This window comes from Telmatherina bonti, assembly GCF_933228915.1.
Source record: "Telmatherina bonti genome assembly, chromosome: 15".
Taxonomy (NCBI): Eukaryota; Metazoa; Chordata; class Actinopteri; order Atheriniformes; family Telmatherinidae; genus Telmatherina; species Telmatherina bonti.
The window spans coordinates 104946-125000 of NC_136613.1; the positions used below are offsets into that span (position 1 = coordinate 104946).

Here is a 20055-nt window from a genome sequence, read left to right on the forward strand (position 1 = left end):
CAGGGAAAAGAATTGGCCTGCCGTCAAACTGGCAAACCGTAACATCAAAAATGAGGTGTTGAAGGCAAAACTTAAATATAAGAATATGTTAGAAACTGAGTTCTCAATCATGAACACAAAACAGGCATTTCCAAAAGTACAGACACTGACAGGGTGTGAGTCCAAGCCAGTTGCTCACACAGTAACTGACCCAGTGCAGTTTGTGACTGAGCTCAATACATTTTATGCACGGTTCGACGAGGTGGATTTCTCAGGGGAATGTGAAGAACTGCTGGGAGCACTCCCTCCAGCGGATCCAGATGAACCTCTTCCCTTCACTTTGGAAGATGTGAGGCGACAGCTCAGCAGGTGCAAGCCGGGTAAGGCTCCTGGTCCGGACGGCATCTCAGCAAAGGTGCTTAAGAACTGCACCCAGGAACTCTCACCTGTTCTCCACTCACTCTTCAGAGAAGTCTACTATTCTACCATCATACCAGCTATCTGGAAGAAGGCAACAATAATCCCAATTCCAAAGAGGCCCAGACCCACTGAACCAAACCATTATCGACCTGTGGCTCTTACATCCATTATCATGAAGTGCCTGGAGAAGCTGCTGTTGAACACCATCCTTCCAGCTGTTGGCCCTCAGCTAGACCCTCTACAGTTTGCCTATAAGGCGTGGAGGGGCACAGAGGATGCTGTAGCTTGTCTGCTGCATCTCCTCCTTCAACACTTGGACTCTCCAGGCCACTCTGCTCGTGCACTCTTCGTGGACTTCAGCTCAGCTTTTAACTCCATCCAGAGGCACCTGATGATCCAGAAGTTGCACCACCTTAATATTCCCACCAGAATGATTCATCTCCTTCATAACTTCCTGAGCAACAGGCAGCAGGTCGTACGGTTGGGTTCTACATCATCTGCCCTCACCATCAACACCGGAGCACCGCAGGGATGTGTACTTAGTCCTTTCCTTTACACACTTTACACAAATGACAACATCAGTCCTTCACCTCACATCAAGTACTTTAAATACTCAGATGATACTGCCATTCTCGCATTACTTAAGGACAATAACTCCACCATGGACTTGGACTATAACAACACTGTCATACACTTCACCAAATGGTGCACAGACAACCATCTGTACCTCAATGTTAATAAAACAAAGGAACTCATATTCAGCTCTACTTCACCACAGCAACCCATTGCCATTGACAATCAAACAGTTGAAATCGTGAACAGTTTTAAATATCTTGGAGTAACAATAGACAGTTCACTAACATTTGATCAGCATATTATGGACATTCAAAAACGAAGCCAACAACGACTATCAATAATCCGGAAACTGAAAGGACTCTATGTTTCTCCACCTCTACTCCTACGGTTATATCAGTCCATTATCCAGTCTGTTATTCTGTACTGTTCAACTTGCTTTTTCAATTTGTTGACTGTTAAGAACCGGACTAAACTCATAAAGGTAACCAACACCGCAGCAAAAATCATAGGACTCCCCAAACCAAGCCTTACAGAGCTTAACAACAGAGCCATTGGACGCTTTGCACTTTCCATGGAGCAGGACCCCACACACCCCCTTCATGAACAACTCACCCCTCTTCCCTCAGGACGGAGGTACAGGGTGCTCAGGTGCAAAAAAGCTCGGTTGGGAAAAAGCCTGATCCCCTCAGTCATAACATTTCTAAACAGCAGGGGGCGCTGAGTGTACTCTGTTCATTGTATTTGTATGTTGTTTCTGTGGTCTGTTGTCATTGTCCTTTTTGTTGTCAAACATGTGCTGTGTACGTGAAAAAGAATTTCCCTTTGGGGACAATAAAGTCTAAAGTCTAAGTCTAAAGGGTCCTGTGTTCCTGCATTTCCTGCATGAATAAATCTGCTTGATTCTGCATCCCTGCCTGGCTTCCTGCATTTGGGTCCTCCCCACCACCTCCAACCGTGACAATTTCCATTTAGTTACAGATGTTGCAGGAGAGTTTCCGTTTTCTTACAGATGTTAAAAAGTGTGTTTCATCCAGGTGCAGCAGCTGCTTGTCTGGTTCTTCTGGTTTACACTGAACAGCTGATACATTTTTTTCCTAGCAGCTGCACTCTCTTCTCAATTTCCAATAATAAAATTATACATTTATAAATAAATTTATTTCTAACCATAACTCTCTTTATTCTACTTTTAGGTTATCCTGTGCATATAGAACCCCAAACCTATAGTGCATATAGATCAATTTTAAAAATAAAGAATGATGTTTAAATCATAAATAAGAGTCTTATATCAACAAAGGTCCTCTTTGCAGAGCAGCCAGCCCATCATCCTGTAGTCCTGATATTAGACTGGACAAATGAAAAAAAAAAAGAAAAAGTAAAAAAAAAAAAAAAAATTGGATAGTAATCGTTTGGACCTAAATTTGAACAGTTTTGTGAATTATAGAACCTATAAAATCTGATGTGCAGATTTGCTTTTGAGATCATTTGGAAGAGTTTGTAAATGCTTGTGTTGTATCAGTCCTGAACTCATTTTTTTCTTACATTGTTGACTCGAGACGTTATGTCCTGTATGAATAGTTTCCGAAGGTGTGTCAGAGTCAGCAGTTCCTTGGTCTGTGGGATGAAACAGAAAAATTCAGATTTCAAAATTTTCAGAGCTATTTGTTCACATATGCTGAATTTAAAATCCTAAAAACTTACCACTGTCTCTTCCAAACCCTTCAGGTCCTCCTTAGCTTGTTCTCTCTTTTCATAAATGAACCTGAAAACAGAACAGAAAAAATTCTGAACACTACATCAAAGGCTGCATTTCTGATTTGTTTTGATGCCACCCTGACATTTAGTTTCTACATTCATGGACCTATTGTTGCCAATCATGTCCTGAAGCTGAAAAAAAAAACCAAAAAAACATTTCACTGCTTTTTTCCAGGCAGGGGAATCAGATTACAGCAAAATTTTGCTTTACAGCACCCAATCACACCCCAGCAACTGGCAACCCTCTGGCCTCCCTGTATGACATGATGGACCAGTCACCATAAAAACCCTAGAGGACATTATGATCGAATTTTAAGAACATAAGACAGAGCAAGAGACAAAACCACTGTGGCACCATGCGGCTGCCACAGTGGTTAGTACTGTGGCCTCACAGCAAGAAGGTCGCTGGTTCAATCCTTGGCTGGGGAGGGCTTTGGTCAGTGGCCTTTCTGTGTGGAGTTTGCATGTTCTCCCTGTGTATGCGTGGGTTCTCTCCGGGTTCTCCGGCTTCCTCCCACCGTCCAAAGACATGCATGTTAGGTTAATTGGTTACTCTAAATTGCCCCTAGGAGTGAGTGTGAGCGTGAATGGTTGTTTGTCTCTGTGTGTCTCTGCGATGGACTGGCGAGCTGTCCAGGGTGTCGCCCAAAGCCAGCTGGGATAGGCTCCAGCTTCCCCATGACCCTGAATTGGATTAAGCGGTTCAGAAAATGAATGAATGAAAGGACAGAGCAAGAGACAAAAGTCCACATTAGACTAACGTTTACTGGCTGGAGAGATCCTAAAGAGACAGGACAAAGACATCTGCTAGATCAGATGTTGTTAGGGGAGATGCTTCTGAAAGTATCTGCAGTGCAGTTTGGAGTTACAGCAACCTCTTGTTTAATAACAAAGGTTCTATGTTTTACAGGAATCTTTTTTTTTTTTTTTTTTTTTGTCTTGTCCAGCATTTAGGCAGCAGAATGATGGTCTGGATGTTCTGCTGAGCAAATTTTCTCTGCCAAGGGAAGCTTTATAGATATAATGATCCCCTTGACTTTCTGAATTTTTATTTTATTTCTATATTTATTTTGTATTGTTGTTTGAATTGTAGAGTTTGTATGGCTGGACCAGAGAGGACAGACAAAAGACAGAAAGAGAAAGGAGAAGAAACACCTCATAAGAAAAGGGAAAGAGATAAAGGGAGAGAAAAAAACAACAACTAAAAAATAACCCAAAAACAAAAAGAAAGGAAACAACCTACAGATGTATACATACACACATACAGGCACACACATACATATACACACACATACACACGCATACACATACATACATATACACACACACCTCTATGCACACACATACACACACATACATACGTACAAACATATACGCACTCACTAGTATGAACACATATACATACACATACAAGCCAACTTTAGATCATAGTAACTAAACTATGAATCTAAAAAGTGAAATATAAATGAGAAACAAACAGAAATGAGAAAACCAGCTGCTGTTAGTGAATAAAACTGCGTGACGACTCGGTGACTGTGTCACATGCAGAACATGCAGAGTGGAACGTGTTCAGAGAAGATCATGCCAGTGTGACCCCTCCCACACAAAGGCAAGAGGCACGCCAGGCCCGGCCCATCGGCAGCCATCCCCAGGCGCAGACCCCAACCGCCCCACCCCTGAGCCAGCCATGCACCGACCCAGGAGGAGGCAGAGGGGGGTCCCAGCCAGAGTCCCCCGCAGTCAGGGGGAACAGGCCCCAGCAGGCCCGGACCAGCGAGGACCGGCCCCGCCGGGCACCGGCCACCCAGGGCAGACAGAGCGCGGGCCCCACGGCCTAAAGAGCCCGGAAGCAACCCCCCACCCCCGCAGGCAGAGGGCCCAGCCCACACCGACGGAGGGCCGGGATCCCCAGACCGCCACCGAGCGGCAGCCAGGCCGCACCCCAGTTCACCAGCAGCGCTCCCCGAGCACCAAGACCCTCCACGCACCCACGCACACAAACACACACACACACACACATACGCACACACATGTGCACACACGTGCACACACACACACACACGCACACATGCACCCACCCACCTACCCCCACCCACACCCACACGCATCCACACTTCCTCCTTAAACACACCCTATCCACCCATTCTCTTACACACGCTCAAACTCACACTCTCCTACCCCCGTTCTTTATACACACACACCCCCTCACACACACATCCCTGCTCCCTCTATAATCACCCATTCTTCCATACACACACACACACACCTCCCTACACCCCTCTATCCACATTCACAGTCCTCATTGTACACCCACCCCATCACTCCCCCATACCACCAACATAACCCCACATACGCACCCCCACCCATCTGCATACACCCCCCCTTCCTCCTATCCCAGCGGCCACCCACTTTCCTAAATTCTTTCACCCTGATCCCCCCACCCCCCCTCTACTCTAACATTCATTCACCACTTCATCCATTGGCTCATGCACGCCCTCACCTTTCTTTCCCAACGTGTCCCCTGTGAGATACCCCCGGGGGAGCAGGGGATAGGAGGGCCCCGATCAGGGCCCCACAACTACCCCCCACCCCTGTCAACGCCCCCCCACCACTCCACACATGCAGCCGATCCAGCACCACCCAGGGCCAGCAGCAGTCCCACCCCCGCCAGGCTAGCCCAGACCCAGGCCCCCTGAACAGCACCACTCCCCCGCCCAAACCCCCCCGGCACAGCCCCGGAAATAGGGGCGTGGCAGGACCCCATTGTCACCCCCTCCCTCCCAGCTTATGAATGATTGTGAAGTGTGTGTTGTTTGCAATTAAAATTGGGAAGAAGTAGCATCATCATGTTGGGAGCGGGACCACCAAAGCAGCCCCGCCCACCGCACACTGCATGGCCCGCCCCCCAAAATATGTCCCTGTGTTGTCAGTGTGTGTTTTTTGTGTTATGTTGACTAAGTGTAATTAAAACTGGGAGGTGAACCGATGCTGGGTGCAGCGATGGAGACCACCTTGATGGCCTCTCTCACCATCCAGATCAACGTGTCCACCTCCCAACGTCCTGCCTGTGTGTGGTGGAAGAAGGGAAGGAGGGGGGTCCGGGGATTTAGGTCCCGAGGGAAGCGCCCCTCCCTCAAGAAGATGAGCCACCTGCGGCACGAGGCACGTCCCCCATTCCCGGGGCCCCCGAAGGCCAGGACAGGCCAAGGGCAGCTGCCCCAACAACCAGGGCCCTCAGCAACACCAATAAAGGAGCCGCCACCGGCCCCAGAAGGCACCAACGAACCACATGCAAAAGTGGGGGGGGGGGGCAAAGAAGAGGAGGGGCGGGAGAAGGAGAGACAGACCAAGGGCCCACCGCCCCCACACCCCTAGGAGACGCCCCCACCCAGAGACACGTTGCATTCCCTCCTCCTTTACACACCAACACATTCACACCCCCTCACCATCAGCCTGGTATACACACACATCTACACACCTACAGACCCACACATCTACACACACACACCTGCAGACCCACACACACACCTACAGACCCACACATCTACACACACACACACACACACACACACACACCTACAGACCCACACATCTACACACACATACCTACAGACCCACACATCTACACACACACACACCTACAGACCCACACATCTACACACACACACACACACACCTACAGACCCACACACACACCTACAGACCCACACATACATCTATACACATACACACTCATTCTAACAGACACACGGCCAAAAGATTAGTCCACCTCCAAAACCCTACATCCCACTCACCTCCCTGCCCATCACAAAACACCCCTTCTCATTCTACCTACCCTAGAACAAACCACCGCAACTCCCCACTTCTCTCACTGAAGTCCTACCCCCTTCATAATCATGACCCTTCACCCCCCTATACACCTACATACACATGCACCCCCCCCACTCCCCCCTACACACGGGCCACTACCCCCCATACACATGCATCTCAATACTCCTCTATATACACACCCCTATCTCCCATGCATTTAACACCAGATTATCCACACACAAGCCCTTACCCCTTCCCACACACACACACACACACACACACACACACACACACACACACACACACACACCACCCACTCCCTCATCCACAACCCCAACCCCCCACACAATCATGTACTATCACACGCCCCAAAACCTCCACCCCCACACCTACATGCCCTAACACACTCCCCCTTACACACAACCCTACCCCCCACAAACTCATGCTCCACTACACTCCCCATAAACCCCCCACATATAAACCACCACACACCTCCTACACCCCACACACTCATGTACTATCACAGTCCCCTAACCCTCCACCCCAACACCCCTCACACACTCCCGCATACACACACCCCTCACCCCCTATACCTTCATGTACCACTACAATCCTCCATAAACCCCCCACATATAAACCACCACACACCTCCTACACCCCACACACTCATGTACTATCACAGTCCCCTAAACCTCCACCCCAACACCCCTCACACACTCCCGCATACACACACCCCTCACCCCCTATACCTTCATGTACCGCTACAATCCTCTATACACACCCCGCATATACACCACCGCACTCCCTCATACATACACCCCCACACATACATGCCTCAACACACTCCCACATACACGCACCCCTCACCCCCCATACATTCATGTACCACTACACTCCTCCATACACACCCCATATATACACAGGCACCCCCCCATCCTCAACTATCTTGGGCCCGGGTCCCTCTGCCGGGCACCAGGGCACGGACCCGCCCCCACTGCAGCGGCAGGTCCAGGTCAGCCCAACCCCCCCACGGCAGGGCCGACCCCCGATCCCCGAGAAGCGGGGGACAGCCCCGGGCACCGGAGCCCAGGACCCGCACCCCGCCCCCCCACAGCGGCACGGCCACCCGTCACGGAGCCAATACCCGCCGATCCAGCCCCCGCCAGCGACCTCGCCCCACCGCCAAAAGGCAACTCCAACCATTGATCAACCCAAGGCCTCCCGCCAGGTCTGGAAACCTAGCCCCCCCAGTAATGAAGCAGCCAAGATCCCCGTCCAGGGGTCCACCCCAGACCCATAGCCACCTGAGCCACCCAGCCAGTCCCCAGCCCCGAGCGGGATGAGGTCACACCCCCCCCCTACACTAAGTGATGGAGTTGATCACAGGAGACCAGAGAGAGAGTGAAATCCAACTGACTGATCCTTTGAGGAGGCAGACATCATTTCCATGCTGATGTAATCTAATAACAGATTTCTAAACTGCTGGATACACAGATTCTGTTTGCTTTTCCAGTTCACAAGGATAGTTTTCTTTGCGATGCACAGGCTGCTGAGGATTGGTTTTGCTAAATTAAACCCTGTTATTTTCACCTAAGTGACTCGATAGGCCCAGTTTGGGGTTTGCAGGGATATTACATTTAAACCAGTCTGACAGATCTTTACATACCTGGAGCCAGAATCTCTGGACAGGTGGACAAGACCATAAGGCATGGTAGTAGCTGTCAATCATGTTGTCAGTACAGTGTGAACAGATATGTGAGTGTAACAGACCCATCTTGAACATCCTGTGTCCCGTATAATGAGTTCTGTGTAGAATTCTGAATTGTATTAATTGCATGTTTGAATTCTTAGTCATTCTGAATGTGTTTGAACAGATTTGTGACCATTCATTTTGATTGAAGTTGCTGGATAAGTCTGCTTCCCATTTAGAAGTTGGGAGAGAGATGGAATCTTCTAGCTTCAATAGTAATCTGTATATTTTGGATCGGAGCTTCGGGGCCTTAAGATTTAAGAATTCTGCAACCTTGATAGGTAACTGTAAGTTTAGTTGATCAGTGGTGTATTTCTTACTTATGATAGATTTAAGTTGGTGGTATTCTAAGAATTTGGTGCTGCTGAATTCATACCGTGAAGAAATTGCATCAAATGGCAGAAAGTTTCCATTTTCTATTATATGTTCTAACTGCTTTACTCCTTTATTCTTCCACCAAGGGAAGTTTATCATCTTGCTGTTTTGCAGGAAGTCAGGATTGTTCCAGATGGGTGGTAGCTTACATGGAATAAGCGCAGACTTGGTTACTTTCAGGAATTCCCACCAAGCCGTTAAACTGGAGCTGATGTTAATGCTTTTGAAACACTTATATGACTTGACAGTTGAGCTGATGAATGGTAAATCAGAGATGACTAAATCCTCACACAATGCTTGCTCAACATCCAGTCATGGCTCATCCAAAGAACTTGGATTAAGCCACTTGGAGATGCATTGCAGCCTGTTACATAAGAAATATTGATTAAAATTTGGCAGGTCCAACCCACCTCTGTCTTTGGTCTGTTGTAAAGTTTTTAGACTAATGCGGGATGGCTTGTTTTTCCAGAGAAATCTGGATATGTGGGAGTCTAGTGATTTAAACCAAGTGGAGGATGGTCTGATGGGAACCATTGAGAAAAGGTAATTAACTTTTGGTAAAACCATCATTTTAACGGTGGAAACCCTCCCCATAAGTGATATGGACAAGCAGTTCCACCTTGAGAGGTCATCCTCCACTGTTTTTATTAGCTGATCATGATTTAACTTTATTAGTTCGGTTAGTCTGGGAGATATTATTATACCTAAATAACTAATATTTCCTGACTGTATAGTGGTGTTAGATATGTTTTTAAAGTCACAGTTAATGGGCATTGCTGTAGTCTTTAACCAGTTAATAGAATAGTCTGATATTGAAGAGAATTTATTAATTAGTGTGATTGTTTGAGAAAGTGTTGTTTGTGAGTTGTGAAGGAAAAGTAAAACGTCATCTGTGTAAAGACTAATTTTATGTTCAATATTTTTAGCTTGAATTCCTTTGATTTCTGGGTTTTGTCTTATGGCAGCTGCCAGGGGTTCGATAAAAACGGCAAAGAGTGATGGAGAAAGTGGGCAGCCCTGTCTGGTGCCTCTCTGTAAGCAGAAGTTTGGAGAAGTTTGATCATTAGTCTTCACACATAGATTAGGTTTGCTGTATAATATTTTTATCCAGTCAATAAATGATGACCCAAACCCAAATTCTTTTAAAGTTGCAAATAAAAGTTTCCGGTTTACACGGTCAAATGCTTTTTCTGCATCTAAAGATATAACTGTGGACTTCAGATTGTGTAGAGTTGAATAATCTATTATGTTAATTAATCTGTGCATGTTAGTGTAGGAATGTCTACCTTTTATAAAGCCTGTTTGATCAGGGTGAATAATGGAAGGGGTTATTTTCTCTATCCTTCTGGCTAGAGCTTTGCTGATTATTTTGAGATCTACGTTTATTAATGAAATTAGACGATAACTGGATGGGAGTGTAAGGTCCTTTCCTGGTTTTAATAGGACTGAAATATTCGCCAAGTTCATATTGGAGGGTATTTTTTGCTTTTCCTTTATTTCTGAAACCATGCTGTAAAAGGTTGGAGCCAGTGTGGTCCAGAATTCTTTGTAGAATTCAGCTGGATAACCATCTGGACCTGGTGCTTTATTATTTGGCATACGGTGGAGAGCTTCATGGAGCTCATGAACTGAAATAGGTGAATCTAGAGCCATTTTATTTTCCTGGTTTATTTTAGGAAGATTGATGCTGCTAAGAAATTGGTTAATATTCGCATCTGTTGGATTTATTTGTGATGAATATAATGCTTTGTAAAATTCTTTGAAAGTATTGTTTATCATGTCAGGATCATGGCTGATATTTCCTTCTGAATCTTTTATAGAGGAAATTGTTGTTTTCTCCTTATTTGCCTTTAGTTGGTTAGCCAGGAACTTTCCAGATTTGTTACCATGTTCAAAATTGTCCAATCGAAGTCTTTGCACCATGAATTGTGTTCTTTTATCTATTATTTCAGGAATCTTTTTAACTGAGATCTCATTTTTCAGAACATCAGCGCAACAACTTGTCACTTCCTGTTCCCAGCAGGCAGAGCTATAAATACACTGCTCAAAAAAATAAAGGGAACATTTAAACATCACAATGTAACTCCAAGTCAATCAGACTTCTGTGAAATGGAACTGTCCACTTAGGGAGCAACACTGATTGACAACCAGTTCCACCTGCTGTTGTGCAAATGGAATAGACAACAGGTGGAAATTATAGGCAACTAGCAAGACACACCCAATAAAGGAGTGGTTCTGCAGGTGGAGACCACAGACCACTTCTCAGTTCCGATGCTTTCTGGCTGATGTTTTGGTCTGAATGCTGGCGGTGCTTTCACTCTAGTGGTAGCATGAGACGGAGTCTACAACCCACACAAGTGGCTCAGGTAGTGCAGCTCATCCAGGATGGCACATCAATGCCAGCTGTGGCAAGAAGGTTTGCTGTGTCTGTCAGCGTAGTGTCCAGAGCATGGAGAAGGCGCTACCAGGAGACAGGCCAGTACATCAGGAGACGTGGAGGAGGCCGTGGGAGGACAACAACCCAGCAGCAGGACCGCTACCTCCTTCTTTGTGCAAGGAGGAACAGGAGGAGCACTGCCAGAGCCCTGCAGAATGAGCTCCAGCAGGCCACAAATGTGCATGTGTCTGCTCCAACAGTCAGAAACAGACTCCATGAGGGTGGTATGAGGGCCCGACGTCCACAGGTGGGGGTTGTGCTTCCAGCCCAACACCGTGCAGGACGTTTGGCGTTTGCCAGAGAACACCAAGATTGGTAAATTCTCCACTGGCGCCCTGTGCTCTTCACAGATGGAAGCAGGTTCACACTGAGCACATGTGACAGACGTGAGTCTGGAGACGCCGTGGAGAACGTTCTGCTGCCTGCAACATCCTCCAGCAGGACCGGTTTGGCAGTGGGTCAGTAATGGTGTGGGGGGGCATTTCTTTGGAGGGCCGCACAGCCCTCCATGTGCTCGCCAGAGGTAGCCTGACTGCCATTAGGTACCGAGATGAGATCCTCAGACCCCTTGTGGGACCATATGCTGGTGCGGTTGGCCCTGGGTTCCTCCTAATGCAAGACAATGCTAGACCTCATGTGGCTGGAGTGTGTCAGCAGTTCCTGCAACATGAAGGCATTGATGTTATGGACCGGCCCGCCCGTTCCCCAGACCTGGATCCAGCTGAGCACATCTGGGACATCATGTCTCGCTCCATCCACCAACGCCAAGTTGCACCACAGACTGTCCAGGAGTTGGCGGATGCTTTAGTCCAGGTCTGGGAGGAGATCCCTCAGGAGAACATCCACGCCTCATCAGGAGCATGCCCAGGCGTTGTAGGGAGGTCATACAGGCACGCGGAGGCCACACACACTACTGAGCCTCATTCTGACTTGTTTAAAGGACATTACATCAAAGTTGGATCAGCCTGTAGTGTGTTTTTCCACTTTCATTTGGAGTAGAACTCCAAATCCAGACCTCCATGGGTTGATACATTTGGTTTTCATTGATAAGAACAAAGTATTTAAAAAATATTTCATTCACTCAGACCTACAACGTGTTTCTTTAGAGTTAAACAGGAATTAATTGTGAAGTAGCATTTGTTTCTAATCATCCTGAATTCAATAGCCAGATTGGTATAATCAGTGAAGACGACACTTACTGTAGTTTCTGGAGTTTCTGGTCTTTGTTCTGGTCTTCAGCTCTCAGTTTGTCAAAGTCAGACTGAAGCTTCCGGTTTTCCAGCTGCAGAGCCTGACTGACACTGAGCAGAGAACAATTCAGAATAATTAAGCACTAATCATCAATAATCAGCACTAAGCATCAACAATTATAAATTGTAATAATCAGTAAAAATAATCAGGGGTAATGGTATATGTTATTTTTCTAATTATTCAGTGTGAAACATTGTGCACATAATGTTGTGGCTTGAGCACATTATAGCTAGCAGATATAATTGGTCTAGCAGGCTGCGAATATAAGGCAGACATGGCTAGAACACATTATAGTTTGATAATGTTATAGCTAGTGGATGTGGCTATAGGATGTTGCAGCTAGCTGATGTTATTGCTAGAGCAGGTTGTAAATGGCGGACTTTGTGGGTAGAATACGTTATAGTTAGTTGATGTTGTTGCTAGAGGATGTTTTAGCTATCTGATGTTATGGCTAGCAGACATTGTGACTAGAGAATATTGCAGTTAGATGATGTTATGGCTAGCGGATGTTGTAGCTACAGGATGTAGCTAGCGGATGTGGTTAGAGCACATTTTAGCTAGCAGATGTTATGGCTCCAGCAGGCTGTGAAAAGCGGACAATTGCTATGTTTACATGGGAGTTTTAATTCCATTTTAATTCCGAATAAAAGTTAATTCCGCTTTAAACTGATAAAACTTGATTCCTAATGCAAATTTCTATTTGGTATTAAACTTAATTCCGATGTAAGTGGCCGGGTTTTTTTTTTTTTGCATTTTAATTCTGAACTATTTAAGTCCTCTGTCATGTAAACCTTAATTTCGCTCCACGTTAATTCCAGTCGTTCTGCGCCTGCTCATTACCTTGTCCTGTCCCGATGACGCGCGTTGTTTTGCCTCCTGTGTTCAGTGGTCTATCTTTCTTCTACTTCTCAGTTGCTGCAAAAAGTGAAGTAGTATGCTCGTGTTGAGCTGGTTCTTCAAAACTATGATAAAAATAGCAGCGAAACTGGTACTTAGACAGTAAGCAGGGAGTCCACTTTGTTTATTTCCGGTATCACGTGCACCCTTTGTCCAATCAGAACGCTTCCCAACACGCCGCTCTAAAGTGGAATTAAGTAAGAACGTTCACTCATTCATTAATTTTCCAAACCACTTAATCCAATTCAGGGTCGCGGGGAAGCTGGAGCCTATCCCAGCTGGCCTTGGGCGAAAGGTAGGGTACACCCTGGACAGCTCCAACGCAGGGCCACACAGAGACAACCACTTGCGCTCACACTCACTCCTAGGGGCAATTTACATTAACCAATTAACCTAACATGCATGTCTTTGGATGGTGGGAGGAAGCCGGAGAACCCGGAGAGAACCCACGCATACACGGGGAGAACACGTAAACTCCACACAGAAAAGCTGCTGACCAAAGCCCTCACCAGCCAAGGATTGAACCAGCATCCTTCTTGCTGTGAGGCCACAGTTCTAACCACTATGCCACCGTGCAGCCCTAAGTAAGGACGAGTTTCATGTAAACCTACATTCAGAATTATATTCATGTAAACTAGTAGGAGAACTTCTAGGAGAATATGAATTTTTTTAAAAAACAAACAAAAAACATCATGTAACTATCCATTGTGGCCAGAACACGTCATAGCTAATGATGTTATGGCTAGGGGGGGAAGTTGTGACTCGATATTATTATAGCTAGCTGATTTTTTGGCTAAATCAGGTTTTTTAATAACAGAAATTGTGCTAGAACATGGTATAGCTTGATGTGGCGAGTTGATGTTGTAGCTAGATTACATTATTTGCTAGTGGATGTTGTGGCAAGTGAATATCACAACACCTGCCACAGATCCAACATGAAATCTAGCTCAACCTGAACATGGCTACAAGCTGGAGCCCTTAATGCTGCTCAAAGGGAAATGAAGTTCCTTTTTATTAAAATAGAAAATGAGTCATTTTGACTTAACTTGTTTCAGTCATTAATTTTCTAAAAGATCAGATAAAGTATTGATGCAACACTTTCCCTAAAATATAAATTTTTAATTCCTGTTTTATTGTTTACATTTTTATTTGGTAATCATTTATTGGAAATTTACAGCCACATCTTGTTTTGTTTTCATTTATGTTGAGGTTGTTTCTCTTTACACCGAACATAAAAACTTTTGTTTTGCTTTTTGTTCCCTTAATATGCTGAAAAAAACGGAACTATGACCTTTAAACTAAGGCGTGTACCGAACCATTACACCCCAATGATCCCTGATCAGGATTTACTCTTTCAGGAGATCAGCATCTCTCTGTTTCTGCTGGATTTCATCTCTGAGTCGACTCAGCTGCTTCTGGTGAACATCTCTGTGGTTCTCCATCTGTTCTTCCAACGTTCTCTACAGAGCACAAAGCACAAAGTTTAGAAACATTTTATCTGGTTCTGAATGTAAATTCTCAAGCAGATCCACCTGGACTGGTCCATAATGTCAGGTTCTTTCAATTCCTGTCCTTATGAAAGATTAGCGATGTCACCTAAATATTCAAAACGACAATGTTTGTCCAATCCTCAACATGAACGCCAACTGAATGACAACTATGGCCCTTTTCCACCAGTACCTACCCAAGTTCAGCCAACAATGTACTACCTGGTTTCTATTATCTCCATTACAATTGAGGCACCCTCACTGTGAGCGGGGCAGTCATATGGTAGCTCGTAAGTATAAAAAAGTCATTTGTTTGCGTCACACGTGGCTTAACAATGGAGGATGTCAAAGTGTATGGGCAACAGTTTTAATAATAATTAAATATTTAATAAAAACATCATTAAATAAATCTATTAGACAAATTTATCATTCAACCATAAAATTGTTAAATTAGGAGAAATGACTGAAATATAATTTATTATTCGTTTTAAATTTCTACTATTTATTAAATATTTTATGAAGATTATTTTCACTATATCATACTTTTTAAAATATATTTTTTAAATTGGTCAAGATGTCATTTTTTCAAAATAATTTTATTTCCAAAAAGTTTTTATTTCACAATATCTTTTTTTTTTTTTTTTTTTTTTTTTTTTAACAATGGTTTATTCATTTCCTAATGTACTTTTTCAGCAGAAAGACGCGCTGTGGAAATTTCATATTCTAGCTTCAGGTATATTTTCTAATCCTTAGTATATATTAATTTCTGATTATTTATTTGTAGGTCTGAAGAGGTCATGATGAACTTTAGAACTTGATCTTAGCTACACAGTATCTGCTTATTTACCCTTACTGATGTGGATATTGTGTAGAGGCCCTGAGATGTCTGCATCCAGACATCTGGAATCTGATGAACTAGCACACTCTTCACTCAAAGAGTTTACAACTAGGGAGTCAGGAGCCATGGAGCCACAAGGGAGCTTATAATTTAGTGGGCAAGCTGACCTAACTTTTACGTAACAACAGACCATTCTTTGTTTAGAATAACATAGATTTATTACGTGCAACTGACGTCCTTAACGCAAAGGCTTAAAAGGTGGTTTCGTACATGACTCATTTAGAGCTTTTTCAGACTTCTGTTTGTAAGACCTCTGAACTGGTCTCTCCAAATTCCAATATGTACTACTTGGCTCATTTTCTAACCTTGTTCAACATACCTTATCTTTCCGTTCAGAACTAGTATCCTCATTATTGACATATTTTTGCCATAACACTATCTGTCAATCAAAGCTGGTGGGATGGACCTCTGCTAGTCAATACTTGCATAGATTAGGGCTGCACCAATTTGTCAACGTTGTCGACAAAAATCGACAATGAAAATAGTCGACAATTAATTCCATCGTCGACTATTTCCACCAGACACGTTTTTCTGACTAAGGCATCTCACTTCATCATAATCTCTGCCAAGTCACACACAAGTGCAATAGCGTTTCTGCTTGGCAGTAATGCACACAGAAATGACAGCATCTGCAACAAGGAGTACCAAAATTTCTCAAGTTTGGGAACATTTAAACCCAGATATGGGAAACAAAAAGATCTCCTGCAAGTTTGCAAAGCAGACCTTGCTTATCATGGCAGCACGTTGGTGATGCATGAGCATTTAAAGAGCCAACATGTCGGCCATTTAAATGAAACGGAGTCCAATTTGCCTCAGTAAGATTTCCTTCTACGCTAACTAGCAGACTGAGACATCAAAAATAGAACGTATTGTCTGACTGACTGCCTGACTAATGTATTTTAAATTACATGAATGCAGTCTGAAGAACAGAACCACCATGGACCCCTTTCTGCAGAGGAAGCAAATGTGCACCCTGCAACAGGCAACTGCCCTTACAGAGTCAGTCTTGGTGATGCCGATCAGCAATATGAGGCCGCTCATTTCATTCGGTTTGTTTGGACAACTCTTAATGCTTTATTTTCATAAATGTCAGTCATTAAAATCGTTAGATTTCAGATTGTTAGAATTGTAAAGTTCTCTTGCAAAACTGTGCAGTTTACCACTGAATGTATATCACAAAAATGTTCTTTGTTTTACTTACTGTTTTACTGCTGCTAATGTGCCTGCCCTTGGTTTAGAGTAAAATAAAGTTTGCTTCCCCTCTCTCAGCCACCACATTATCATGGTAGAAGGGTTTGTGTGTCCTGATGATCCTAACAGCTATGTGGTCGGGGGCTTTATGCCCCTGGTAGGATCACCCATGGCAAACAGGTGTCTAGGGGGCGGGACCGGACTAAGTGTGGCTCAGCGACCGCATGAAGATGACGACCATTGGCAGACGTGTTCCCTTGTCTGGACACTGGTCACCGAGGCCCCCCTCTGGAGCCAAGCCTGGGGGTGGGGCACGAGAGCAAGCGTCTGATGGCTGGGCCTTCGCCCGTGGGGCCCAGTCGGGCTCACGGTTATATGGACTCCACCTTCCGTGGGCTCACCATCTGCGGGAGGAGCCGTGGGGTCGGGTGCAGTGTGAGCTGGGCAGAAGCAAGAAGCAGGGACCCTGGCGGTCCAATACCCGGGTGCAGAAACTGGCTCTAGGGACGTGGAACATCACCTCTCTGGTGGGGAAGGAGCCTGAGCTTGTGCGCGAGGTTGAGCGGTTCCCTCGAGAAGGGCTGGACCTTCTTCTCTGGAGTTGGTCCCGGTGAGAGGTGCCGAGGAGGTGTGGGCATTCTCACCAGCCCCTGGCTTGAAGACTGTGTGTTGGGATTTACCCTGGTGGACAAGAGGGTAGCTTCCCTCCGCCTTCGGGTGGGGGGACGGGTCCTGACTGTTGTCTGTGCTTATGCACTGAACAGCAGTTCAGAGTACCCACCCTTTCTGGAGTCCTTGGAGGGAGGGTTGACAGCAGAGCTCTCAACTGATCACCACCTCGTGGTGAGTTGGTTCAGATGGTTGGGGAAGACATGACATTATCTATTCAAAATATGGAGTTATGCTTAGCTAACTTATATGACTCAAATGTTAATGATCCCGGCTTCATTCACCCTTTTCTCACATCACTCTAAAAAAACTCAGATAGCACATTGGTCATAGGAGATTTTAACTTGGTTCTGGGTGTCGAGATGACAGGATTAGTAATACAGGAAACAATACAAACTGGCAATTTACAAACCCTGTTAAACAATATATAGAGGAACTTTGCAATATATGGCAGTCTTTAACCCTACAATCAAGGAGTACACTTTCTTTTCTTCAGTAGGCTATAAGCTAGATTATTTCCTGATCAGTAGTTCTTTGATAAACAATATTTAAGAAACCCAGATCCACCCCATTACAGTTAGCATTCATGCACCAGTTTCCTTTACTCTGAGGAACACGAGAACCACACCACCACCTAAAAGCTGGAAGTTTAATACAGCAATGCTTAAAGACTCTGACTTTCAAAAGCTATGTCACAAAAGAATGGCCTGTATATCTAGAAAATAATGATAAACCAGGAGTTTCAGCATGTGATCTGTGGGAAGCAGGTAAGGTGGTAATGCGAGGCAAAATTATCTCTTTTGCATCACATAAAAAAGAAAGAAAACTCAAAAATAGCATAACTAGAATTAAGAATTAAATTATTAGAGGACGCTTATAGCGCATCATTAAATGAACTAATGATTAACAAAATAAGCGAGGCTAAACTTAAATAATAAGAGAACAGAGTTTCTGGTGCAAAGATTACGCTTGGAGAGGTTTGAACACAGCAATAAATCCGGAAAATTCTTAGCCAATCAACTAAAAACAAAGAACTACTAATTCAGCTGTTCAAGATGCAGCAGGTAATAGGCAGGTAACTAGACACAATAAATAACATTTTTCGAGACTTCTATTAAAATCTGTACACATCCCAATTAGATAGATGACATCAATCAGTTTCTTAACAACCTAAACCTCCCAGGATTACAGCAGAAACAAATCACAGCCTTAGACTACCTCACAGTAGATGAGCTACATGAAGCTCTTAAACATATGTCATGTAAAAAAAAAAAAAAAAAACAGGGCCAGATGGCTTCCCAGCAGAGTTCTATCAAGTATTCTGGACAATACTGGCCCCATTTTTCAAAATGGTGACTCAAATAAAGGAAAATGGCTATTTACCCCAAAACATGAACTCTGCCAACATTATTGTCCTGTTGAAACCAGGCAGACTTCACATGACCATCTAGCTACAGACCCATTTCACTGCTAAATGCAGACCTTAAAATAATCTGCAAAGCATGAGCTGGAAAGTTAGATAAAGTAACTCCTCACATTTTACACCCTGGTACCTGGTCGGAGTCGGGGATGAGGTGCTACCAGGAACCGTTCACCCAAGGGGATTGTTGGTACCGCATGCGGGGGCTGGCAGATTCTCTGGTTGGCGAATGTGTTTGTGTGAATGTGCACAATCTGGGTCTGGTGCCTCTGGCTCGCCTGGGCTGGTGCCGGTGGGGGGTTGATGGGGAGGTTTTTTGTGGCTTTGCTCTGGGCAGGCGGGTGGTCCTCGGGCCTGTGGGGTGCTGGCTCTCCATCCAGCCCGCGCTTCGGTGCTCGGTGCCCGCCAGGCCTGCTCACTGTCATGCTGTGCTACTCAGTGCCCTGTCACGCCTGGGTGCTTCCTTTGCTCTGGGCTCAGAGGACGGCAGCACTCTCTGCTTTCGCGGCCTGGGCTCTGTGTTTGGTGGGCATTCTAGGCCCTGGGGGCCTTGGGTTCCTCCCCGACACTTCGGGCCGTGGTCATGCTCCCCTGACTCGCACTCAGTTGATCCTTGATGGCATGACCAAAGGTTGCACATTCACAAGCCCACAAAAGTGTTAATCTTTTCCACCTACTTCCTAATAAAAGTTGCAGATGTTTATCTGTTAAGTCTCTCTGCAGGTATGTCCAATTAACTGTTGTGTGTGTGCATTTACTTTTTTTTTTTTGCATGTCGTTATTACTCCACTTTATATATCTTGTTGCACTGTAACATTGTAGTAGTTTTTATTGTTTTTGAGAATACTGTTTGTAGAAGCTTAGACATGCTCTTTTCTCTTCTTTTTTCTTCACCATTTCCTTTTTTCTTTCTTCTCATTTTCTTTTCCTGTCGGGTCCAGCACTGCCATATCAATCAGATTATGATCTCAATGAAAATAATAAAAATATTAAGAATATCAAGGGCAGCTATATACATGACATGTCTCACTTGAAAAAGCAAACCTTGGAGTAATATTTGACCCTGACCTGTCCTTTGGTCCACATATTAAGCAGGTTACTAAAACAGCCTTCTTTCATGTACGTAATAAAGCCAAAATTAGG

At 44.8% G+C, this 20055-nt stretch overlaps 1 protein-coding gene across 1 annotated transcript in view; it reads right to left on the minus strand.

The window, feature by feature from the left end:
- Nucleotides 1-20055, minus strand: part of LOC306766499 (kinesin heavy chain-like) — a gene marked incomplete at both ends in the record, with an annotated part of 80984 nt that overhangs the window by 20724 nt on the left and 40205 nt on the right. Inside the window, 4 exons of the mRNA XM_079254279.1 lie at nucleotides 2515-2586; nucleotides 2674-2734; nucleotides 12299-12400; nucleotides 14598-14707. Of these exons, the coding sequence (XP_079110405.1) occupies nucleotides 2515-2586; nucleotides 2674-2734; nucleotides 12299-12400; nucleotides 14598-14707 (345 nt within the window). The remainder of the gene's footprint in view (nucleotides 1-2514; nucleotides 2587-2673; nucleotides 2735-12298; nucleotides 12401-14597; nucleotides 14708-20055) is intronic.